The following is a 24442-nucleotide window of genomic DNA, read 5'->3' as shown; positions in this document are numbered from 1 at the left end:
CAGCCCCTGTGGCTCATCCTCGCTCCTCTCTCGCTTCGATTTGTGCACTGGACACACAGAGCAGGACAGCAGGTGCTGCCCCGGGTGGTGAGGTGTGGGCCTCGCTCAGGCGTTGCAGGGATAGGAGAGGGTCCTGGCCTGGCCTCCTGCTCCCCCGGGTGGCCCTTCCTCCATCCTGGGTGCTTCCCTTCGGGCGCGCCCACGCCAGGAGACCTCGTGTCATTGTGGCTGCTGTGTGCGTGGACCTGCTGTTCTTCTCCCCGAAGAGGAGCAGTCAGAGCCCACAGTGCCCTGGGCCCCCCGGGTCAGCCAACTTCTCCCCAACCCTTGGCCCTGGGACGCCGGGGGTCTGCTGCTGCCTCGGAGCCCTCGCTGGCCTCCTGTCAGTCATCCCCATGTCCTGGCTGTGCCTCTGCCTCCTGCAGCGCAGGCCAGGGCGAGGACCGGCTTTCTGGATGTTCTGCCTGTGACACCCGAGCCCGATTCCATAGTGTCGCTCCTGGCTTCCTCGGAAGCCCGTGCTCTGGCCGGTGCGGCTGACCCCTCGCTCACCCCGGTCTGTAGAGAGCGCCTCTCTACATGACGAGGAGCCACCTGCTTTGGGGGGACTGTTGGGCTGCCCACTGCTTTCATCACGTAGGTGAGAAGCAGGCCCAGGAGGTGAAATCCTTCACCTGTTGTCACTCGGCCTCCAAGGTCCCGCCTCTGCGGCTTGGGTCAGAGTCAGCCACAGTGAGGGACTAGTACACGCGTGCATACGCCCATACACACACACACGTATGCACACACACACGGAGGCACGGCCTCCCCACCGTCGACATCCCCCAGCAGAGTGGGGCACTTGTCACACCTGACGAAGCCACGGTGACATGTGCGCGTCATGCCAGTCCCTAGCTCACATCACACGGGTTCCGTGCCGTCTGTGGGCTGGGGCAAATGCGGAACTACAGGGCTTCCCTGCCCGCGTCCCCCTCCCGGGCCCGGCCACCCCAGCCCTGTCGGCCGTCTCCGTAGCTTTGGCTTTCCGAGAGCTCAGGGAGCCGCGGCCCTGCGGTCTGTGGTGTCTCTCGCTCGGGGCGCGCTTCTGAGTTCTGTGGGGGGGGGGTGCCGGACCCCTGCTCTTTAGCCTGGCCGTGTCCCGCGATTGGTCACTCGGCTACTGAGGGCCACCTTGGCTGTTGCACGTCGTACCCTTTGCCTTGGAAGTTGTCCCTGGTTTCAGGGGAACCACGAAGCCTCTGAGTGCTGCTCTCTTGGGAGAGCTTTTGTCCATCTTCCGGAAGGATGCACCTGCTGGCGGGCAGTCCTCGCTGCTCTTTCTGGCCCGTGTACCTTGCTGCAGGTGCGCTCCCGAGGGTGGGGTCTGGGAGCACAGTCCTTGTGTATTCAGTCATTCTCTGTGCTGTAGTTGATGGCTAGACACTGAGCCGGGTCTGGGGCCTGAACGGGAGCCCTGGCGGGGTCTTTGCGGCTGTCCTGGACCTGGAGTGGCCTGCAGGACTGGTCCCTGTCCCGTGAGGAGGCACGCAGGCCAGGTGGCAGCAGCCATGGCAGCTCTGGGATTCTCTTGGGTGGGACCGTCCCTTGCTCCGCCTTGGGAGGGCTTTGTGGGGGCCCGGCTGGGGAGGCACCGTGGGCAGCACGGTGGTGGCTTGACCGGCTTCGTGATTGGGTCTCTGGTGCAGCCTGCGAGTCAGCTCTATTTGTGTGGGCTCTCCCAGTCCCACCCCCAGATTCCCATGGGAATGACACCGTCTATGGAAAGACTGTCAGCTACAAGTCAGGTGCCTGTTTTCCTCGGATCCGCATTGGGGTGGGGCAGATACACATGCCTCCACGCGTGCCCACCGTGTCTCTGCACCCCCTGGTACCCCCCTCACTGGCGGCCACGCCTGCTTAGCAGGGGTGGTCTTCTCCTGAGCGGGAGACCCTGGCCCCTGAGTCCCGCTCATGGCTCGGGCCAGGATCTGTAAGATGTGGGCCTTTCGTGGCACTGTCCCTGGGTCTCTGACCCCCTCGCGGTGTCATTGGGTGTCTGCCGTGACGTGGGCTTTGGCGGAGCCTTCGGAAGTCCACTTTGGTCCCAGACTCCAGACGGATTCTGCCCCCCAGACCTCCAGCGTGGAGCAGCAGGTGCAGGGAGCACACGTGTGTGCTGATAGGACGTGCCCCTGGCCAGGTCAGGAAGGAGGGGAGATGCCGTCCGACCTCACGCTGCCGCCTGCCAGGACGGAATGAGGCACCCAGAGCTGCGAGGACCCCGAGTTCCAGCCAGATGCCACTTTTGTGCCAAGAGCAACATGTGGGTGCTTGTCCTGACCGGGCCATGCAGCCAGCAGGAGCCAGCTCTGCAGGGAGCAGGGTGCAGAAGCCCAGGCCCGGCTGCGGGGGCACACACCACCCACACGTGAGCAGGCCCTGGTGGAGTGCCCCGCCCGCCTTGCCCTCTGTTGGCCGGAGATTGCTTCCTTTCTTCCGGCCTCCTCCTGGGAGTCCTGCTGCGTCCGAGGGGTGAGGGGCAGACCTGGGTCTGGGCTTGGGCTCTGCCTGTGCAGGGCAGCTGACCCTGGCCTGTTTCCTCGGCTGTACAACGGGAGCGAGAGCCCAGCCGCTGGGCTTCCAAGCACTGGAGGCAGCTGCCGTGCAGTGTGCCGAGCGTCTGGTTGGTTTGCCACAGTGACCTTCGGCGCCGGGGGAGCCACCTGCAGTTTCTGGTGCTGGAAGCCGATTCTCCCTGCAGCTGGGGTTCTCGCAGCCGCCGAGCTGTGCCGCGGGCCCTTGCCTGCCGCTGGCGAGCGTAGATTTCATTTGTGAGCTGTTAAACAGGGGGAAGGTAGGCTGCGTTTTCTGGGTTCTGATGCAACCCTGCCTGGCCTGGAAGCCGTTCTGTGGCTGCAGGCAGAGCAGCCGGGTTCTTGATTTCCTGAGGGTGCAACCAAAGCACTCCCCGCTCAGGACTGCTGGCTCCGGCCAGAGCTGCGTGGCCTCCTGCTGGCCGGCTCCATGTGCTCTCACCTGGCCAGCTACCCTTCTCTCTGCCCACCCGCAGCATCCTGCATTTGCCCCTGCCCGGCCCAGCCTGGCTCCCCGTCCAGGGAGGAGGTCTGTGAGCCTCGTCCAGGGCTGCTGCAGCCATGGTGGCCAGCCCCAGAGCACAGCCAGGTGGGCCCCCCCCAGCCTGGTCCCTTCAGAGGACGTGGGTTCCTGCTCCTGCCCCCTGGGGAGATGTAGGGAGGCGGAGGGGAGGAGCAGGGTGCAGTGGCTGGACGGTGCCGGACGCCTGCACGGCGCTTTCGGTCACTTGGCGCTGGCTCCTGGGGGCCTGGGCCTGACCTCATGGCCACTCTGGCGTCTATGCAGCGTGGCAGCTGGGCCCATGGACAGGATCCTCGAGGCAGCTCCCTGCGGCCAGCCACCGAGGGGGGCTCTAATCCCTGTCTCAGTGCATCCCAGGGCACGCGAGGCCCAGCCCAGCTCCGGGAGGAGGGGTCGGACGCCCCCTTGTGGTGGGAGCCCCCGTGGTGTGCAGGGGTGTTCCCTGGGCCCACCAACAGTCCGTCCACACGGCTCAGATGCGGCTCCTCCAGCTCGCAGGGCCTCGGGCATTGCCAGGGCACGGCGTGCGGCCCCCGGAGGGCCCGAGTCCAGGCAGGGATTTTCCCGGTGGGAGAGGACTGGAGGAAAAGTAAACGAGATGACCGCCTCTCGTGTCCTCTCGCTACGTCGGGCTCATGAGCTTCCGGAACTTTCACAGGCGAGCAGCCAGCACTGGCAGGCACCCGTGGCCTCCTGGTTCCTCTGCTTGATCAGACAGAGCAGAGTGGGAAGGGCCGGCCCGAGGGGCTGGGGCTCCGGGTCAGCGCCTGTCCCTCCATGGGGCTCAGCCTCCTCCGCTGGGCAGCGGGTGTCTGGCCACCACGGATCTGCGGGCCCAGGCTGGCGAGCTGGCCAGGCCGCAGGGATGTGTGCCTGTTACTGAGCACGTGCAGGTCCCTGGCTGGGTGGAAGCAGTGGGCAGGGGTCCCCGGGGGCATCCGAGACCCGGGGAATCACAGGCCTTGTCCGGCGCTGGCCTTGCGGTTGGCTCGTGATGCGGTGTGGGTGGTGCTGATCTGTTCTCCTGTGTTCCCTTGAAGCCCCCACATATCTGCCTGGAGCCACGGGAGAGCCAGGCCTCCCTCGTGGGCCCTGGGCCTCCGTCGAGGGAGGGGAGTTGAGTTGGGGCACAACCCGAGGAATGCGGGGGTGCGGGGCCCTGTCTTGTCTCTTCCTGGCGTGTGCTGGAATCACAGCGCGGGGCCGGGAGAGGAAGCGGGAGGCGAGCAGCCAGGCTGAGAGCCGAGAGCCCGGGGGCGGCCGCTCATCTGCTCTCGCGGCTCTGCCCCCAGCCTGCCCTTCCGCTTGAGGAGAAACACAGGCGGGACCTCCCCCCTGCTGCTCGGCCGCGTCCTTGCACGCCCCTGGCTGGTGGTGGGGGTTCTCATGGGAATCAGGGCAGGCCCGGCTGGGCTTCCATGCCGAGTGCGCCGGCCGAGCTGCTGGAGGAGTGCGGCTGGGTCAGGCCTGACAGCGGGGCGCGGGGGCACGGCCGGAGTCGGTGTCTGTGCTCCGTGCTGTGTGCTCCGCGTGGACCCTTTGTTGGTGGTGAGGAGAGAGCCCGACCCCCACCCTCTGGCCCATTTTAGCAGCAGGCGTTTTGTTGGTATGTGTGTGTGTGTCTGTTTGAAAGGCAGAGTGACGCAGAGAAAGGATCTCCATTGTCTGGTTCACTCCCCAGATGCCTGCAGCAGCTGGGGCTGGGCCTGGCCCACGCCAGGGGCTGGCGGCTCCGTCCGGATCTCCCACGTGGGTGGCAGGGACCCGAGCCCTTGGCCTTCACCTGCTGCCTCCCAGGGTGCCGGGCCTGGATGGGTGCTCTGATGTGGCATGCGGATGTCCCAAGCAGGGAGGTAATTGGCTGTGCCACTTAGAGGAGGCTCACTGCCTTCCTCACATCTGCAGCCCTCCGGGGCCACCTGGAGGACCCAGCTGTGCTGGTGTTCCGGAATGTTCCACGTGGTCAGCGATCCTGCAGACATTTGCTTGCAGGTGTCAGGGCTGAGCTGTCGCCGTCTCCCCACATTCCCCCTCACCCTTCAACCTCAGGACGGGCTGTACCGGGAGCAGGCTGTTTTAACAGGTAACACAGGTAATACCAGGTCACCAGGGGGCTCTGATCCCGAGCGACTGTGTGCTCAGAAGAGGAAGTAGGACACGGATCCCGAGGACAAGGAGACAGCAGGGGGCGGCGCTGAGGACACAGGCACACAGGGGGCGGCCGGGTGAGGATGCAGGGAGAATTCAGCCTGCCGACACCTTGGCCTTGGGACCGTGAGCGGGCTTGGAGCCATGTGGGCGGGCTTGGAGCCACGTGGGCGGACGGCCAGAGCTGATTCCGACGTCCACGCAGACGGGCGCCTCTTGTGGCACTCCCGGCGTCTTGGAGCCTGCCCCTCCCCGCCGGTCATGAATGGTGCTCGTGGTCACAGGGCAGCTCAGGGCTTTTCCTTCTCCCGGTCCTGCCGTGGGTGCTGTCCTGTTGGTGAGTGGAAGTGAAAGTGGTGAGAGTCCACGGAACGCCCTGTGGAAAGGCCCCTCCCACCACCCTCCAGACTGTGGCCGTGCAGGGACGGGCACCATGGCCGGACCGTGCCTGAGCTTGCGTGGGCTTCGTGCATACTTCCCCCAGCCCAGCGACTGGGGCGGGTCTGGGGACTTTGCAGACAGAGGTGTCCCCGTGGCCTCTGGAGGAGTCGTGTCCATCAAGAGAAAGCGAAGGCGAGCTGCCACCTCCACCTCGTGCAGTGACGCTAGGGCTCCAGCTGCCCCCAGCCCAGGCCCCGTGTGGCTGTGGGACAGTGGGACCTGCGCCTGAGGCTGCACTTCCCCTCCCTGCCACCTGCTGGGGGTCCCTGGATTTGTTGGAATCCTCTGTGTGTGTATTGGATGCATTTTCTTTCTTTTTTTAAAAGGTTTATTTATTTATTTGCAAGTCAGAGTTACACAGAGAGAAGGAGAGGCAGAGAGAGAGAGAGAGAGAGAGAGAGAGAGAGAGAGAGGTCTTCCATCCGTTGGTTCACTCCTTAACTGGCCAGAGCTGCACCGATCCAAAGCCAGGAGCTTCCTCTGAGTCTCCCACACAGGTGCAGGGGCCCAAGGACTTAGGCCACCTTCTACTGCTTTCCCAGGCCCTTAGCAGAGAGCTGGATCGGAAGTGGAGCAGCCCATATGGGATGCCAGTACTGCAGGCGTTGGTCGTACCCGCTATGCCACAGCACTGACTGGTTGCATTTTCATCACTGTTGTCACTGGTTTTGAACCGATATCATCCTGAGCAAGAGCCAGCCCAGCCTGTGGGGGGGCAGGGGTGCCCACACACTCCACATCCTGGGACAGAACCCCCCCCAGGCTGTCCAGGTGACCTGGGACAGAACCCCCCTCCCTCCAGAGTGTTCAGGTGACCTGAGACAGAATCCCCCTCCCTCCAGAGTGTCCAGGTGACCTGGGACAGAACCCCCCTCCCTCCAGAGTGTCCAGGTGACCTGGGACAGAACCCCCCCTCCCTCCAGAGTGTCCAGGTGACCTGGGACAGAACCCCCCCTCCCTCCAGAGTGTCCAGGTGACCTGGGACAGAACCCCCCTCCCTCCAGAGTGTCCAGGTGACCTGGGACAGAACCCCCCTCCCTCCAGAGTGTCCAGGTGACCTGGGGCAGAACCCCCCCTCCCTCCAGAGTGTCCAGGTGACCTGGGACAGAACCCCCCTCCCTCCAGAGTGTCCAGGTGACCTGGGGCAGAACCCCCCTCCCTCCAGAGTGTCCAGGTGACCTGGGGAAGAACCCCTCTCCCTCCAGAGTGTCCAGGTGACCTGGGACAGAACCCCCCCTCCCTCGAGTGTCCAGGTGACCTGGGGCAGAACCCCCTCCCTCCAGAGTGTCCAGGTGACCTGGGACAGAACCCTCCTCCCTCGAGTGTCCAGGTGACCTGGGGCAGAACCCCCCCTCCCTCGAGTGTCCAGGTGAGCTGGGACACAACCCCCCCCCCTCGAGTGTCCAGGTGAGCTGGGACAGAACCCTCCTCCCTTGAGTGTCCAGGTGAGCTGGGACAGAACCCCCCCCTCCCTCGAGTGTCCAGGTGACCTGGGACAGAACCCCCCTCCCTCGAGTGTCCAGGTGAGCTGGGACAGAACCCTCCTCCCTTGAGTGTCCAGGTGAGCTGGGACAGAACCCCCCCCCTCGAGTGTCCAGGTGACCTGGGGCAGAACCCCCCCCTCCCTCGAGTGTCCAGGTGACCTGGGACAGAACCCCCTCCCTCGAGTGTCCAGGTGAGCTGGGACAGAACCCTCCTCCCTCAAGTGTCCAGGTGAGCTGGGACAGAACCCCCCTCCCTCGAGTGTCCAGGTGACCTGGGACAGAACCCCCCTCCCTCTAGAGTGTCCAGGTGAGCTGGGACAGAACCCCCCTCCCTCTAGAGTGTCCAGGTGACCTGGGACAGAACCCCCCTCCCTCCAGAGTGTCCAGGTGACCTGGGGCAGAACCCCCCACCCCCGCTGACCAGATGGCCTTTGTTCCGTCGGTCAGGGAGGCATGTGGCTGGGGAAACCTCTCTGTCTTGGTGTTGTCCGAGGAGCGGTTGAATGGCTGAGTTTCTTCATCAGGAAAGCGGTGTCTGAACGCACGGGCAGCTGGCTCGTCCCTCCCTGCCGCAGGAGAGGCAGGGGTGTCGGGAGTGCGTGCTCAGGCCCCACCCGAGAGGTGGGCACCCTGGCCCTGGCCTTCATCTACACGGGGCGGGCCACTGAGGGTGAACCGTCTCTAAGGCCGATGCGCTTCCTGGCTTCTGAGCCCAGGGATGGAGCTGCAGGCTGAGCTTGTGTGTGTGTGCACATACATGAACACACATGTGGACACACAGATCCACAGAACACTCCAGTCACATACATGGACACACCACCTAGCACACTGGCACACACATGGGCACACAGATACACACAGATGCATTGACACATGTAACCCACTGGCACACACATGGATACATAGGAACATGCAGATGCACAGAGACATGTACATAGACATAGACACTCCCACACAGACCCGCTGACAGAGGCAGACATGTTCTCACATAGATACAGACACACGTGGACACGTTCTCACTTAGACACACAGGGGACATCTTACATGGACACACAGTCACATGGACATGGACACACATGGACACTGTTACATTCCCAAACACAGACACACACAGATGTTCTGACACAGACGCACGTGGACACATGCTCACATGGACACACACACGTGCTCTGACGCGGACACAACCTCATGGACATACAGACATGGACACACGTGGACATAATCACATGGTCACAGACACGCAGACACATGGACATTCATGCTTTGACACACATGAACATTCTCACATGGACACAGTCCATGGACACACTCTTACATAGATACATGGACACAGTCACACAGACACACATAGACACATGAATACTGTTACATGGGCACAGGAACATGCTCTTATATAGATACACATGGGCACACTCATGTGGATACATGGGCACAGTCACACGGACACACACACACACACAGACACATGGATGCTGGCACGTGGACACACAAATGTGCTCTGATATAGAAATCCGTGGACACACTCACGTGGATACCTGGGCACAGACACACACTCATGTGGACAAACATGCTCTGACGCAGACATGCATGGACACGCTCTCCTGGACACAGATGTGCCTCGGGTGGGAACACACAGATGGTCCTCATGCACATACTTGCACAGACCCACAGTTTCCGTCATAGCCCTCCACATCCGCACAGGGCACCCCGGGTCTTCACACACACCCCCAGGGGCACAGCAGGGCTGGGTCTAGGCCACCACGCCACTGCCCCACCGTCCTGTTGCCCTGTTGCCCTGTTGCCCCGAGATGAGCTTATCGATACTGGCAGGCCCTAGGTGTCCACGTAAGCAGGTGTGGGCCGGGCCAGGCTCTGTTTGTTTGTGGTCGTCCGTGGTAACGAACGGAGCCAGGAGCCGGCCATGAAGTGGTTCTCACGCAGGCCTCTCAGGCCTGAGCCTTCCGGGGGGGCCGTCCTGCGGTGCCTGGGGCTGCGTTCCCGGCCTGTGGCACGCCACCCCTTCCTGGGTTTTCTGCAGCTGCCCTGACTCCCAAGGGGGCACCTTGTGGCCAGCAGGTGGCAGCTCCTATGGGAGATGAACTTGCTCTCCTGTGAGGGTCCTCAAGTGGCCGGCTCGCCAGAGAACGGGGCTGGAGCATCCGCAGGGCATCATGGGTGACACAGCCATGCTGGGCTGTCCCCAAACCCTGCAGCACCTTGGTCTCCAGCTCTGTGAGCTGGGACGGGCAGCTGAGAGCCCAGCTGCTGAAGCCACCACCTCCCCGTGCTGAGGGCATGGAGGACCCCGGAGAGGACGCAGGCCTGCATGTGTCTCGGCATCTGGAGAAAGGACCGGGGCCAGCACTGTGGCATAACTGACAAAGTCGCCTCCTGCGGTGCCGGCGCCCCACATGGATGCTGGTTCAAGTCCCAGCTGCTCCACTTCTGATCCAGCTCCCAGCTAATGGCCAGGGGAAGCAGCGGAAATTGGCCCAAGTGCTTGGACCTCTGCGCCCACATGAGATACCTGGGGGAAGCTCCTGGTTTTGGCCTGGCTCAGTCCTGGCCGATGTGGCCATTTGGGGAGTGAACCAGAGGTTGGAAGACCGCTTTCTCTGCATTTCTCTAAAGAGAGAGAGAGAGAGAAAGAGAGAGGGAGAGAGGAAGGGCCCAGGCCCACCGGGTATCCTGGTGTCAGGAGAAAGGGTCCAAGAGTGTGCGTTTGGCCACCCCCGGCCCTCCCACCCTGGAGGCCACCCCGGCTTGGTCACCAGCTCCTCCTCCTCATGTGATGCCTCTCCCTGACGTGGGCAGGCCAGTGAGGCCAGTGCGGCATGGGCGCCTGTGACTGTGGTGCCGCCCTGCCCTGGGAGCCATGTGTGCGGCAACCCCCTGTCCCCTGCCCAGGTGTGCAGCAGGTGCAGCTGGGGTGGGGGTGGGGGGCACGTGGCAGCTGCATCCCCATTTGCTCCTTGACAGCAGCCTGGACCCCCAGTTCTGAGAGTGGCCAGTGGCCTTCCATGTTCCAGGGGAGGGAAGAAGACCGAGTGGTCGTCCGACTCCAGGCCGGGCCTGGTCTGGAAGCCCGAGGAGTCAGAGCCCAAGGCGGCCACCTGGTCATTGTTTTTGCTCAAGCTCACGTTTGCCTTCTTGGTAGAAACCTGCGTTTCTGTCCCTCGGCAGGGGGCTCCTTGCCTGTGGGGCCACCCCGTCGCCTGGGGGATGCCTTTGCGGCGCCAGTGTGTTGCACTTCTGCAGTGGGGCCGCGGTGGGTCCTCCCCGGAGAGGCTCTGGCTCAGCCGGGTGCCAGTGAGCATGGAGCGCTGCCGCGTCCCAGTGGCCCTGCCGGCCCAGGGAGCTGCTCAGGCTGCCACACCCACTCATGTTCCTGAAGGCTGTGTGGTTTGTGCAGTTGGGCCCTCAGCCGCTGCGTACATGTGGGCTGGTTTGCTTTGTGTGTGATGACCAGTGTGTCCTGGCAGACGGTGCTGGGTGAAAGCAGGCCTCCGATTTCAGGGTGCAGTGAGGGCAGCTGGGTCAGTTCCCCTGGCTCCACATGCCCAGTAATTACTCCTGTGTGGCTGCAGGCATGCAGGGGATGTACCTGGCTTCAGGGCTGGGTCCTGTGTGGCCGCGGGCGTGCAGGGGATGCCCCTACCTTCAGGGCCGACTCCTTGTGGCTGCAGGGGTGCAGGGGACACCCCTACCTTCAGGGCTGGGTCCTGTGTGGCTGCAGGGGTGCAGGGGATGCCCCTACCTTCCGGGCTGACTCCTTGTGGCTGCAGGGGTGCAGGGGACACCCCTACCTTCAGGGCTGGGTCCTGTGTGGCTGCAGGGGTGCAGGGGACGCCCCTGGCTTCAGGGCTGACTCCTTGTGGCTACAGGGGTGCGGGGGATGCCCCTGGCTTCAGGGCTGGGTCCTGTGTGGCTGCAGGGGTGCGGGGGATGCCCCTACCTTCAGGGCTGGGTCCTGTGTGGCTGCAGGGGTGCAGGGGACGCCCCTACCTTCCGGGCTGACTCCTTGTGGCTGCAGGGGTGCAGGGGACGCCCCTGGCTTCAGGGCTGGGTCCTGTGTGGCTGCAGGTGTGCAGGGGACGCCCCTACCTTCCGGGCTGACTCCTTGCGGCTGCTGCTTCCAAACTCCAGGTTCCGCTGCTGCGTCTGCTCTTGCGTTGACTCTCTCAGCAGGCACAGCGTTCCAGGCGACGCACTCAGCAAAGTGAACAGACAGCACTTCAGGAGCCTTCAGAGTTGGGGAGAGGCAGGCCTGTGCCTGCTCCTCACGTGTCAGTGAGAGAGAGAGACAGAGAGAAAGGTCTTCCTTTTCCATTGGTTCACCCTCCAATGGCCGCTGTGGCCACTGCAGCCGGCGCACCGCGCCGATCCAAAGCCAGGAGCCAGGTGTTTCTCCTGGTCTCCCATGGGGTGCAGGGCCCAAGCACTTGGGCCATCCTCCATGCACTCCTGGGACACAGCAGAGAGCTGGCCTGGAAGAGGGGCAACCGGGACAGAATCTGGCACCCCGACCGGGACTAGAACCCGGGGTGCCGGTGCCGCAGGCGGAGGATTAGCCTTGTGAGCCTTGGCGCTGGCCGCCCTGCCCTTGGGAGCCAGCCCTTGGTCTGCATGGGAGCTCACTGTGGGGGCTGCGCGCTCTGGGGATTTGCACAGAGGCCGGGGACATGTGTGTGCCATCGTGGTGTGGCCAAGGGCTCCACCGTCCTGGAAATCCCCCAGCCGGCCCTCGGTCTCTCTGACCTCTTGGCTGTCAGCCTCGCCTTTCCCAGAATGCCCTGGAGGTGGAGTCGTAGCCGTGTGCAGCCCCGACAGTGGTGTTCACGGGCAGGGGCTCGCGTGTCGCGTGTGTGGTGAGGCCCAGGATCCGTGTGCGTGGTCGGTGAAGTTCGTGTCCCGTGGGGCCTCCCTGGCTGCTGCCTCCCACACCCCGAGGTTCCGTCCCTACCTCCCTCCTGTGCTGCCAGTCCCCGTGTGTTAGTGTCTGGCTGTCTGGCTTCGTGCTAGTTTGCTCAGAGCTGGACGTGCACGTGTGGGGCTCAGGACACACGAGTGGAAAAGAGGCATCCTGCCCGCTGGCCGCTGTGTGTGTGGGCGGGGTCTTGGGCGGGGAGCCCCACCCCAGACGAGTGTGAGTCAGTGTCCTGGTGAGGTCACGGCCTGTCCCAGACGAGGGATGACCGTGTGTCATGGATTCCTTGAGGAACTGGACTGAGTCAGATGGGCAGTGGCCCCCACTACGGCCAACCACAGGGACACTGAGCCCCTGGGGTTTCTCCTTCCTCAGCAGGTTCTCGAAAATCCCCTGGAGGATGGGGGGGCTGGGGGCGGCGGAGCAGGAGGAAGTCAGGGAGCCGGGCGGCCCCTGGGGCGCGGGTCCTGTTGCAGGAGCAGGAGGGCAGCCGGTTCCACTTGCTGGGCTCCGTGCTCGGTGCCAGCCCCTGCCAGCCCCCTCCTCACCAGCCCCTGCCAGCCCCTGCCAGCCCCCTCCTCACCAGCCCCTGCCAGCCCCTGCCAGCCCCCTCCTCACCAGCCCCCGCCAGCCCCTGCCAGCCCCCTCCTCACCAGCCCCTGCCAGCCCCCTCCTCACCAGCCCCTGCCAGCCCCTCCCGCTCCCCTCCTCACCAGCCCCTGCCAGCCCCCGCCAGCCCCCTCCTCACCAGCCCCTGCCAGCCCCCTCCTTAACAGCCCCCGCCAGCCCCGCCCCCTCCTCACCAGCCCCTGCCAGCCCCTCCCGCTCCCCTCCTCACCAGCCCCTGCCAGCCCCCGCCAGCCCCCTCCTCACCAGCCCCTGCCAGCCCCCTCCTCACCAGCCCCTGCCAGCCCCCTGCCAGCCCCCTCCTCACCAGCCCCTGCCAGCCCCTCCCGCTCCCCTCCTCACCAGCCCCTGCCAGCCCCTCCCGCTCCCCTCCTCACCAGCCCCTGCCAGCCCCCGCCAGCCCCCTCCTCACCAGCCCCTGCCAGCCCCCTCCTCACCAGCCCCTGCCAGCCCCATCCCGCTCCCCTCCTCACCAGCCCCTGCCAGCCCCCTCCCACTCCCCTCCTCACCAGCCCCTGCCAGCTCCCTCTCACTCCCCCTCCTCACCAGCCCCTGCGGGGAGACCCCACTGCAGCCGGCAGCTCTCACACGGGGACACTGTGAGGCCCGGTGCAGCCAACGGGCCCTGGCCTGAGGCCCCCGCCGCCCTGGGTCGTCCCTGGGGTGCCCACCCTCTCCTGCCGTCTTCTCTCCCCCTCAAGTCATGAGTCTTCCCTGATGAGCAGCGCTCCTTTCTCCCGAACCCTGTGCGGACTCGAAAACCGTGACCGCCACGGACAGACTCTCTGTTCAGGTCCGCCTGTGGAAGGTTCTACAAGGGGCAGTCCGTTTTGCAGGTCCCTGGGAGTGGGTGTGTGTGGGGTGGGGGCAGCTTGAGGAGCCCTGGGCAGAGCCCTCCACCGCCCCCTGGGGAGGGGGTGAAGTGGAAGGTGCGGCTCTGCTGGGTGTCAGATGCATGGCTCCCGAGACAGAGGTGCCCGAAGCGAGCGGACGCTTGCCCGTGCTCTGCTCCCTCCACGTCCCGGGTCCTAGCGTGTGGTCAGCCCCACCTTATGGCTGTGGAAGCTTCTCTGAGAATCTCCTCGCTCATGGCTTTCTTCTCTCTTTAAGGTGGTGACCCCCTGCTGTGTGCACCTGCGCCAGGTAAGCCGGGCGCCCGCCGCGCCCTCCCTCAGAGCTGTGTCTCCTAGGGAGAGGAGCCAGGGCCCTCTGCGGGCTCTGCCTCCTGAGCCCCGCGGATGTTTTCAGGGCTGACTCCCCAGGGCCTGGGTCGAGCTGACATGGTCTCAGGGAGAAGTGTGCGCAGGGGCCTCGCCTGTGTCACGTGTGGTGTGCGGAGAGCCTGGTGCCTCGGTTGGTGAACACTCAGTTCTGACAAATGCCCTGTGTGTGTGTGCATTTTAAAGACTTATTTATTTGAAAGACTAGGTTACAGAGAGACAGGGAAAGACACCACACACACACACACACACACACACACACACACAGAGAGAGAGAGAGAGAGAGAGAGAGAGAGAGAGAGAACTCCATCTGCTGGTTCACTCCCCGGATGGCTGCAACAGCCAGGGCTGGGCCAGGCCGAAGCCAGGAGCCAGCATCATCTCCTGGGTCTCCTGCATGGGTGCAGGGGCCCAAGTACTTGGGTCATCTGCTGCTGTTTTCCCAGGCGCAATAGCAGGGAGCTGGATCGACAGTGGAGCAGCCGGGTCTTGAACTGGCGCCCCTACGGGATGCCGGCCTCGCAGGTAGAGGCTTAACCCTTTGCACCACAGCGCTGGCTCCAACCTTTTTCTGCAAATCGGATGTGACCCCCAGGAGGCCAGGTGAAGCAGCGTCTGGATGCTGGGGGCGTGAGCAGGTCCAGCCTCCCTGTAGGGACGGACACAGGTGCACCTGCTGCTCCTCCCGCTGTAGCATCGAGAGCTGGGACCCTCAGGAAGGGCTCCAGCTGCCGTCGGGCCGACTGCCTTGCTTCCATGTGGCTGCTAGGCTCCCTGCTCCCTGTGGGGCTCCCAGCCAGGGTTGTGGGGGCTGTGGGGCCCCGAGCCAGGGTCGTGGGGGCTGTGGGGCTCCCAGCCAGGATCATGGGGTCGTGGAGCTTCCAGCTGGGGCCGTGGGAGTAGTGCGGCTCCCAGCCGGGGTCATGGGGTTGTGGGGCTCCCAGTCAGGGTTGTGGGGGCTGTGGGGCCCTGAGCCAGGGTCATGGGGGCTGTGCGGCTCCCAGCCAGGGTCATGGGGTCGTGGAACTTCCAGCTGGGGCCGTGGGTGTTGTGCGGCTCTCAGCTGGGGTCATGGGGGTTGTGGGGCTTCCAGCTGGGGTCATGGGGGCCATGCAGCTCCCAGCCAGGGTCTTGGGGGTTGTGGGGTGCCCAAGGGGGCCACGGGGGTCATGGGGCTCCCAGCAGGGGCTGTGGGGGTCATGGGGCTTCCAGCGTGGCCTTGGGGTGTGTCTCTGTAGGCACTTGGTTTTGACCAGCTATGGTTTGTCTCCGTGACTGATTGCCCTGGCGTGCCCCGGGCCCGTGTGGTCCTGGGCTGTGAGCCGTCCTGGGGCCCTGGCTGAGGTCCGTTCTCCCAGTGTCCACTGCTGCTCTCCCCTCTGCTCAGAGGCGCTGCTGGCACGCATGTGGGTGAGCGTGGGCAGCAGCCCCCAGGGAGTGCGTGTCCATGCCCCTGCTCCAGCACAGTCCCTCAGGGCCTTCTCCAGCCTCCACAGCCTGGAGCCACAGGGACCGCCGGCGAGGGCTCGTCCCTGCCTCCCTGGGGCCTCGGGGTGCCAAGTCCTGTGTCTGGCACATCGGAACGTAGCTTCCTGTTCAGAGGGCCCCTGAGTGAGCCGGCTGCTGCCCCTGTTGCTGTGAGTGTGTGTGTGTGTGTATGTGTGTGCACACACCAGTGTGCATGTGTGTGTGAGTATACAGCTGTTACATGCCTGTGAATCTGCGTCTGTGTGTTGTGTGATTAGAGGTGCCTGAACGTGCATGCGTGGGTTGTTATGTGAACGTGTGTGTACGATTGATCACATATGTAATCACTGGATCACGCGAGTGTGTGTGAGTATGTCTTTTACGCGTTTAGTTTTTTATTATTATTTTTTTGACAGGCAGAGTGGACAGTGAGAGAGAGAGACAGAGAGAAAGGTCTTCCTTTGCCATTGGTTCACCCCACAGTGGCCGCCGCGGTCGGCGCACTGCGGCCAGTGCACCACGCTGATCCGATGGCAGGAGCCAGGTGCCTCTCCTGGTCTCCCCTGGGGTGCAGGGCCCAAGCACTTGGGCCATCCTCCACTGCACTCCCTGACCACAGCAGAGAGCTGGCCTGGAAGAGGGGCAACCTGGACAGAATCCAGCGCCCCGACCGGGACTAGAACCCAGTGTGCCGGCGCCGCAAGGCGGAGGATTAGCCTAGTGAACCGCGGCGCCGGCCACGTGTTTCGTTTTTATCTGAAAGTGGACACATACACAGGTTGACTAGCCCATGTCCGAAATGCTTGGGGTCATAAGTGTAGATTTCAGAGCTTTTGGAGTTTGGAATATTTGAGTGGAATAGTGGTTAAGCATTTATTTGTTTAATCTGAGAGGCAGAGAGAGAGAGACAAAGAGAGGGATAGTGGACACTCCTGACCACCAGGGCTGTACAAGACAGGGCAGGGAGGAGGCCTTTCCTGCGGGGCTGCACTGGCCGGGCTGCTCACGTGGGGGCCGTTTCCCTGCTGAGGTTCCTGGTGTCAGCGCCTTCTGCGCATCTGGCCAGGAGAGAGGGATGTGAGGGTGCGGTGGTGCACAGGCAGAGCTCCTGTGTCAGCGCCGACTCGGCTGGCGACCACGCACAGGCCCTGAGTTTCCCAGGAGCCGCCGTGAGCAGAAGACAGGTGTTGACGGGCACCTTGTCTTCAGGGAGGCGAGAGCAGGTGGGGATGATGGAAAGTGGACGCCAGAGTGCTGGGACATGTCCTGAGCCCCAGCTGCGTGGCAGGTGCAGGGCGGCTGCCAGTCCCCAGGCACAGGGGGAGGCCGCTACGGAGGGAGGTCAGTGCCGGCCTCTTGCTGTGGGCGCTGGGGCCCACCCAGGACTTCTAGAAGTGCAAAGGCACAGCGTGTTGTTGCTGTCAGCTGATGCTGTACCTGATGTTCAGAGTCGGGGCTGTGGGTGCCTGGGGGTACACGTACGTCCCCACACGTGCACACAGGCACGTAACGTCGTAGCGGTGGTCAGTGTGGACCCCATGCAGGCGTGACGTGGGAGAGTGCTGAGCTGAGAGCTTTCGCTGTTCTGGGCTCCCTGTTCCCTGTGAGATGGGGGTGGTGCCACCTGGTCCCGGGCACCCTCAGGGTGAGGTGAGTGAGACCACGGTACAATTCCTGGCACTGGCCACGGTGCTCAGAAGGTCCCCGGTGAGCGGGGAGAGGCCTGGGCACTGTTCTGTGGATTCGAGAGCCCCTGCAGTGTGGGGCTTGTGTTGTGTTGGCCTCTCGTTCTCTTGGTGGATAGCGAGGGCACCGCACAGATACAGAGCGCTCGTCCGCTCCTGCGTCCCCTAGATTGGAGACCGAGGACGGGAAGCTGGTGGAAGGGGCTCCGTGGTGGGAGCAGGGCCTCTGCTCGCCGCTGCTGTCTGCAGGGTCGTCTCACGGTGCGGCCCTGGCAGCTTTGCACTGAGGGTCCGGAGCAGGGCATCGCTTTCCTCTCTTATCCTCAGCTTCGTGCACTGCCCAGGGGAGCCAAGCACCCACGGGTTCCGGCAGTCTCAGGGGAGACCGGGAGCCCATCCAAGGCCTTGTGCGCTGCCTGCTGCCCAGCCGGGGCGGCCTTCCCAGTGGCTCACGGCTGCTCTTTCCAGGGCAGGGCCCGGTGCCGCCAGTTCCATGGAAGCACCATGCTGTTTACAGAGAGCGGCCGTTGCCCTTGAGAGAGGCCTGGGTCCCGCCTCGCCGTGACCTCTGCGCCGCCGCACACAGGGTGCTGCGCTGGGGCATTGAGGTTGCCGCCGCCGCCGGCAGCCGAGAGGCTGACCGACAGCTGAGTCAGGATGCAGCCCCGCTTCCCTGTGTTTAATCAGATTGCAGACAATGGGCGCCTTGTGCCAACGGCGACCTCAGGAGCGCTCCACCTGGGCTTTCCTAATGACACCTGTGTGGGTGTGTGTGTGCATGCATGCGTGTGCACACGTCCCTTGTTCAGTGCAGTTGCTCAAACACACAAATGATCTTGTAGGAGGAGCCCGCCGTGGTTCCGGAAACCTGCACCCAGCCCGCGCTGCCCCCTCGCGCCCGCCTCCAGCCGCCGTGGCGGTCTGCACAGTGTCGGACGTCTCAGAAGGAATGCCCACCAGTGGGCCCGGGGGCCCTGAGGGTCCGAGGGACGAAGAGGAGGTGCTTTCCCGCATCCCTTGTAGTTCACGGTGAGGGGAGCAGCAGCACGTGCCGGGTGGGGCCCAGGCGGCAGCGCCGAGGTCTTGGGGCAGCTGGGGTGACACTGGGCTGCTCCCTGGTGGCCCTGGCCCGCGGGGGCTCTGTGTGCACATCTGTCCCTCAGGGCCTCCTGTGTGCCCGTCCCCCGTGTGTGCAGCCACCGCGTGGAGGCTGCTGGCCTCCTGCTTGTGTGTTGTCTCTACTCTGGAAAGCTCCAGAAGCCCAGCTACCCCCACTGCCTTCTGAGGAACACCTGCAGGCTCATGTGTGCACGCACATACGCGTCCGGGCCCACCACGGCCCTGCACGCATCGGGAGTCTGCATTCGAATGCGTTGGCCTGGGGCCGTGTCAGCCACAGAGCTGGGAAGATCCCCTGACTGCTGAGCAGAGAGCCCGTGAGGTCCAAGTTCAGGCTCTGCATCAGGTCAAGGGAACCACACGGTGGTTTTGGGATGAGCCAGACGAAGCTCCGAAATGAAAATACACACGCGTGTCAGGAGAGGGAGGTGGGCCGGGGCTCCCCGTGCTAACCCCACAGCCCCCGGAGGCCCGGAGCTGCGCTCTCCTCTGGCCTCTCAGGTGGGGAGCTGACATGCGGTGAGAAGGCGGACTTGGCAGCGAGTAGCCGTCTCCTGGTGGGCCCAGAGGACGCCTCTGTAGGGTGGGTGTAGGGAACGAGGTGGCGTCTCCGAGACCACGCCTGTCTCACGCCTCTGAACACGGCTGCCCGGGATCACACAGGGATGAGGTCTGGGCAGGCCGGACCCAGCGCCCGGCACCCTCAGCAGAGGGGGAGCGGCCAGAGACACCAGGCCATGTGAAGATTGGAGCGATGCGTCCACCTTGTGGAGAGGGCAGGGGAGCAGGGAGCTCTCAGAGACGCGGTGACCTCAGCCCCTGCCGCCGGTCACGGGCAGCCCTGGGCCAGGTGACACCAGGTGCCTCCAGCACATCACCTCTCGGTCGTGGCCAGCGGCTCCCCAGGTGTTTCTGGAACTCCCTCTGCCCCCAGAGCACAGAGGAAGCTGCTGTGGCCACATCAGGCAGGAGATGGGCAACCAGGACCAGCCTGCAGTGAGGAGAGACCCCGGGGAGGCCCCGCCCCGCATTGCCGCAGACCAGTGGTCAGGATGCCCGTGCAGCGTGTGTGCGGGAGGAGTCTGATGAGGAACAGCCGAGTGCCAGTGCTCCAGGACCCCCGGGAAGTCCCAGGAGCCTTCCTCCCTGGGCAGGTAGGGGGCGCAGGCCTGCAAGGGGCTCCTGCTTTCCCTGCAGGGACTCTTGGGCCGGCAGGGCTTGGGCCAGCCGGCCGGTCGGAGCCAGACCAGGTCTCAGAGACAGTTCTGGGAACGGCTCTGACCTTTGCCCACCAGCCTCTTCAGCTGCCCCTCAGACACCCCAAGAACCGTGGCCGGGGCCTGGGCCCCTGCAGCACGGGCCGCGTGGGCGGTCAGCTCCCTCCTCTCCGACCGTGGGCTGCTCTGTGATGAGCGCTGGGCTTTGATGCCATCGTCCCTTGCCACACCTGACGAAAGGGCACGCCTTCGGCTCCCCAGTGCTGGGTGGGAGGCCAGGGCCAGGAGGTCTCCCTTCTGAGGACCCCTCATCGGCATCAGGAGCTCGGGAGAGAGGGAAGAAGCCCCCGCAGTGTGTACTGCCTCGCCCCTGGGGTCCTGGAGCCAGGCCCGGGACTGTGCAGCCCTTGTCGGCCAGTGCAGGTGCAGGGACACATTAACCTGGTGTCAGCTTACAGCCCGCGAGCACAAAGCCTTGGCTAATGATTAAAGACACACGAGGCCCATGGCTGGAGACTCCCTTGGGCTGCAGCCTGCACCTGCCCTCCCACCCCCACCTGCCGTGGGCACTTGTGCTGCCAGGTGTGTCGCTGCCGTGAGGTGCTGAATTCCCACGCCCTGACCGCGGACTGCGCCTGTGTGCTTGGAGGTGCCGCTCTTCTCCGGGCCTCCGGACTCCCATCCTAAAGTGAGGGGAGGGGCTGAGCCCTTGGCCCTGGCTCCTACCCACCCGGGCCCCCTGGGGGACCTGCCCTCCGCACGCAGGGCACGGCGGGCAGCATCCCTCCCAGGCTCCCGCCGTCGGCAGCATTTTGAATGAATGAATGAATGAATGAATGAGTGGGCGAATGAAGGTGGTTCAGGTCTGGGGGCTGTGCGCCAGCATCGCCCAGGAGAAGCCTGGCGGAGCGCGATCCGCTTCCCCGTCATGTCGCAGATTCTGTGGCAGGCACACGCTTTGAACGTGGAGGGACTGCCGAGGCCACCCGGCATCACTGGGCCGACCAGCGCGGCTGTGGAAAGCGGACACGCACTTGTTTCAGTGTCCCGAGCCGGTGAGAAGTTAGCATGTGACAGAGTGGCGCTGGACAGTGCTCTGCTGACACGGCGTTTAATTGGCCAGAGTGCATTTGGCCTGCTAGAGGGAGGGGTTTTCCTTTTGAGGAACCTGCGCCTCACTCGCACCCCCCCAATCTGCATCCGCCCAGGGCAGATGTGAGGGGTGGGAGGGAGCCTGCGGTCAGCCTGGGTGGAGGCCCGGTCTCGTTACCCTGCCTCAAGTGTGGACATGGGCAACCGTGGGTGCCCTTGGTGGTCTCTGGTGGGCTCTGGCAGCTGACGAAGGCTCTGTGCAGAGAAGCAGGTGCCTGGGTCGCGGGAGGCCAGCCCGGGTGTTTGTGTGTCGCGGGCATCGCCTCCATGGCTCTGGTCCTCTCCCCGTCCCCGTCATCCCCTGAGCGTGTGAAGAAGGTGCTGTCTGGGAAGGGACGTTTTGTCCTCACGCAGCCCAGCTCACACTGGCGGCTGCGTCCCCGAGGGCAGGCGACGGGCGTCAGGGCAGGGTGCTTTCCCCGTTAGAGGAAGGTACTCCGGGACACTCCCCACCCAGATCCTCTCTGGGCCCCGTGGGGTGCGGGGCAGCCCCAGGCCTGTCCCCATGGAGCACACTGACCTGGAGAGCAGGCTTGAGTGGCAGGTCAGGGCCTGCAGGCGGCCAGGGCTTTGTAATGTGGGACGGAAGTCCGGTTTTGTGATCTATACAATGGGCTTTTAAAAAGTTGCTGATTTGTTTAAGAGGTAGAGCAGCAGAGAGGAGACAGAGGCAGATCTCCCATCCACTGGCCCACTCCCCCGTGTCTGGAGTGGCCAGGGTGAGCCAGGTACGTGGGTGGCAGGGACTCACGGACTTGAACCATCGTCCCCTGCCTTCCCAGGTGCATTTGCAGGGAGCTGGGTCAGAAGCCGAGTGGCTGGGCCTTGAACCAGCAGGCTGATGTGGGCTGTAGGCATCCTTCAGCAGTGGGCTAACCTGCTCCTCCACGACCCTGGCCCCCTACAGCAGGCTTCAGAAAGTGCGTGAAAGGCGAAATTGAAGGATGAGCTTATTTTGGTGCAAAATGGCTTTAAAATGCACGCGTGGATTCTTCGTGGTCGGCATCTCTTTGTGCCTCAGGCCGGCTGCAGCAGCTACGTGGCTCCTGAGTTGCTTTTGAGGGGGCTGGGCCCAGCTCGTCCTGGAAGTTGGGGGACGAGGGGAGGGGTCCCGTGTGGTTCCCTTCCCACAGGAACTGAACTCAGGGTTTCTGGGTCACAGGAGAAGTGGTGGGGGGTCACAGGTCTGCTCCCTGAACGCTGGCCTCGACCTCAGAAGGGACGCGGCTACGGGTCTCGTGCCTTCTCAACGCCCGAGCCCTTGCCAGAGTGGTGGGGGGTCACAGGTCTGCTCCCTGAACGCTGGCTTTGGCCTCAGAAGGGACGCGGCTACGGGTCTCGTGCCTTCTCGACGCCCGAGCCCTTGCCAGAAACCACCCCAGCCGGGCCCAGGCCCGCCATCCCTCTGCGGCTGCAGCTGCGGGGGTGGGGGATGGGGGAGTGGGGCCGGCACCTGGACGCAGCCGGGGATTGTCCCGGGCAGCAGTGGGGAAGGACCCGGCTGGCCGAGGAACGGAACCCAAGCGCAGCAGAGCAGGGTGAGCCCTGGTGACGCTGTTTGTGGCGGGCGGCGCTCGCCTCGGCTCGTCCTTTAGCCGGGGCTGCTTTTCATTTTCTGTTTAGTTTTTCAGCGTCTGACAGATTCGCTCATGTGTGCAGTGCTACAAGTGTGGTGATTCCCGTTCCTCCCTCTCTCCTCCCCACGCTCACTCCTCCAGTTCTCTCTCTCTCTTAGTTCTTCAGATCACTTTTTAAAAATTCACATCACAGTCAGACGTTTAATTCTCCACCAGATAACGAGTTCAACAGATGAAGGAAGATCCTAGTTTGGTGGGGATGCAGGCGTGGACTGTGCAGTGGTCAGGGGTTCGGCCGGTTCCCCTCTGTGCCAGCTGTGCACCAAGATGGTTGTGCATGAAGCGAGGCCACGTTGGGGTCAGCTCCACGCTGGCCTGGGGCGGGGAAGGGGCCACCTGGGGGTGCACCGGTGACCTTGGTGCCCGTGGCGGTGCCTGGGGGTGCTCGTGCACAGAGCACAGGTGGCTGCTGCCCAAGCCCCTGCGATCACGTGGGCGGTGTGGCCCGAGCCGCTGTCCTGTGCCCCTGGCTGGAGCCCGGAGGCTGAGTCAGGCTGGGACGTCCTCGCAGCAGCGCCGCAGCCTGTCTTACCGCGTGCTGGTAACTGCCAGGGCAGACAGCACGTTCACGGGCACCGGGGCCGCCGCTTCCCTGCGGCTTACAGACAGCAACACCGAGAACGCTGGATCGGGACTGCTCCAGGCTAGCCAGGAGCGTTCTTCAAAATTTTTGATTAATTGATTAAAGTTACTTGAAAGGCAGAGGAACAGAGAGAAAGATCTTCCACCTGCTGGTTCACTCCGCAAATGCCTGCAAACAGCCGGGGCTGAGCCACATTGAAGCCAGGTGCGAGCAGCTTAATCTGGTCTCCTCGTGGGTGGCAGGGCCCCGAGTCCGTGAGCCGTCACCGCCGCCTCCCAGGGTGCACATCACCAAGAGGCTGGAGTCGGGAGTGGAGCCAGGATTGGAACCCTGCCCCTCCAGGGTGGGGTGTGGCATCCCAGAGACGTCGTAATTGGCATGCTAAGTGCCCGCCTCCTTCTTCTCTCCCTGGGAAAATGGCAGTTGGCAGGGCGACCCCCCTTCTGAGTTATTTATACAGAGGTGGGACCAGGCCTGGGTGTGGGGGGAGAGCAGATTTCGACTGCCTGGAGCGCAGAACGTGGGAGAACGCAGCCCGTTGAGTAGGCTTGGATTGTTGGAGGCAGTGAGCGCCCCGGCATCCGTGGGGCTGGCAGTGGTGCTGTGGCCGTTGTTCCTGGCACGGCCGGCACCAGCAGGGGATGCTACCGGGAGGCCGGTGTTGCCAGTGCTGGGAAGGCGGCTGCAGGAATACCGCCGCTCGGTTCTCAGTGCAGACACCTCGGTGCACAGCTGGGTCAGAGAACGGGCTCCACAGCACAGCCGGGGCTTTCAGTCCCGGTCGGAGACTCCGGGCCGGGCGTCCACGTCTGTCTGCGAGCTCCTGCTGCAGCCGGCTCTGCGCTCACCCACAGCGCCCTGCTGCCCGGCCACAGCCCGGGCTCCTGCTTCAGCGGCTGCTGCTTCCGCCGCCACCACATCTCTTCCCACGGCACCGGCTCTGCTTTTGCCTTCGGGGAGCAGTCTTAGTTTACCCGCCAGCCTTCGCCTGCCTGGGTCTGATCCTAGTCCTGTCTTCTTCCTCCGGGCTGCTGCACCAGGCCTGGGTCTGCCACCTCCTTGCCTGTGCTCGGACTGCTGGCTGGGGAGGCTCTGTCCCAAGGACCCTGCGCATCACACACACCTGCCCCTCCCAGCCTGTCTGTGCCCCCGCACAGCGGGAGGTGGGCTCCGCTGCCCCCCACCCCACACTTCCTCCTGTCCCAGCTCCATCGGCACCTGCGGGCAGACCTTTCTGTTTCGTTCCACTCACCCTGGGATCTCCCTCCCCTCTGTTCCACTGGCCTGCCCGTGCTGCCTGGGCTAGAACTGTCCCTGCATTCAGCAACCCGTGCGTCCCTGTGTTTGGGGGACAGGCTCCTGCAATGGGGAGTCCCGGCTGCGGTGGCCGGCCCTGAGGGAGGCTGGCCTGGGTGGTTCGCGAGCTGCGAAGGTGGGGAGGGCTTCTGTGTCACTGCTCCTGCCTTCCTGCTGCCTCTCTGCCCAGGAGTTGGGCAGTCAGTCCCAGGCCGAGGACGGTCGCTGCGGCTCTCGGGTCAGTGTGTTATGACACGGAAGACTGTCCTTGTTCCTGCTGGGCACTTCTGGGGCTGCTCCCATGGCCGCACCTGCACACAGGGCAGGAAGCTGGAAGTCCAGC

At 64.1% G+C, this 24442-nt stretch overlaps 1 protein-coding gene across 8 annotated transcripts in view; it reads left to right on the top strand.

Annotated features, from left to right (window-relative positions):
• Nucleotides 1-24442, top strand: part of TNS3 (tensin 3) — a 188445-nt gene that overhangs the window by 48573 nt on the left and 115430 nt on the right. For 6 of the 8 annotated variants that reach the window (XM_070059452.1, XM_070059446.1, XM_070059444.1 and 3 more), the window contains one exon: nucleotides 13834-13866. The exons of the other annotated variants lie outside the window; for them this stretch is intronic. Coding sequence is in view for 1 of the 6 variants with exons in the window: in XM_070059447.1 (XP_069915548.1) it covers nucleotides 13834-13866 (33 nt within the window). In the remaining 5 variants the exon portion in view is untranslated. The remainder of the gene's footprint in view (nucleotides 1-13833; nucleotides 13867-24442) is intronic. 8 annotated transcript variants of the gene reach the window in all.

This window comes from Oryctolagus cuniculus, chromosome 16 (genome assembly GCF_964237555.1).
Source record: "Oryctolagus cuniculus chromosome 16, mOryCun1.1, whole genome shotgun sequence".
NCBI lineage: Eukaryota > Metazoa > Chordata > Mammalia > Lagomorpha > Leporidae > Oryctolagus > Oryctolagus cuniculus.
The sequence above is the reverse complement of the archived record's forward strand: the minus strand, read 5'-3'. Positions and strand labels throughout refer to the sequence as shown.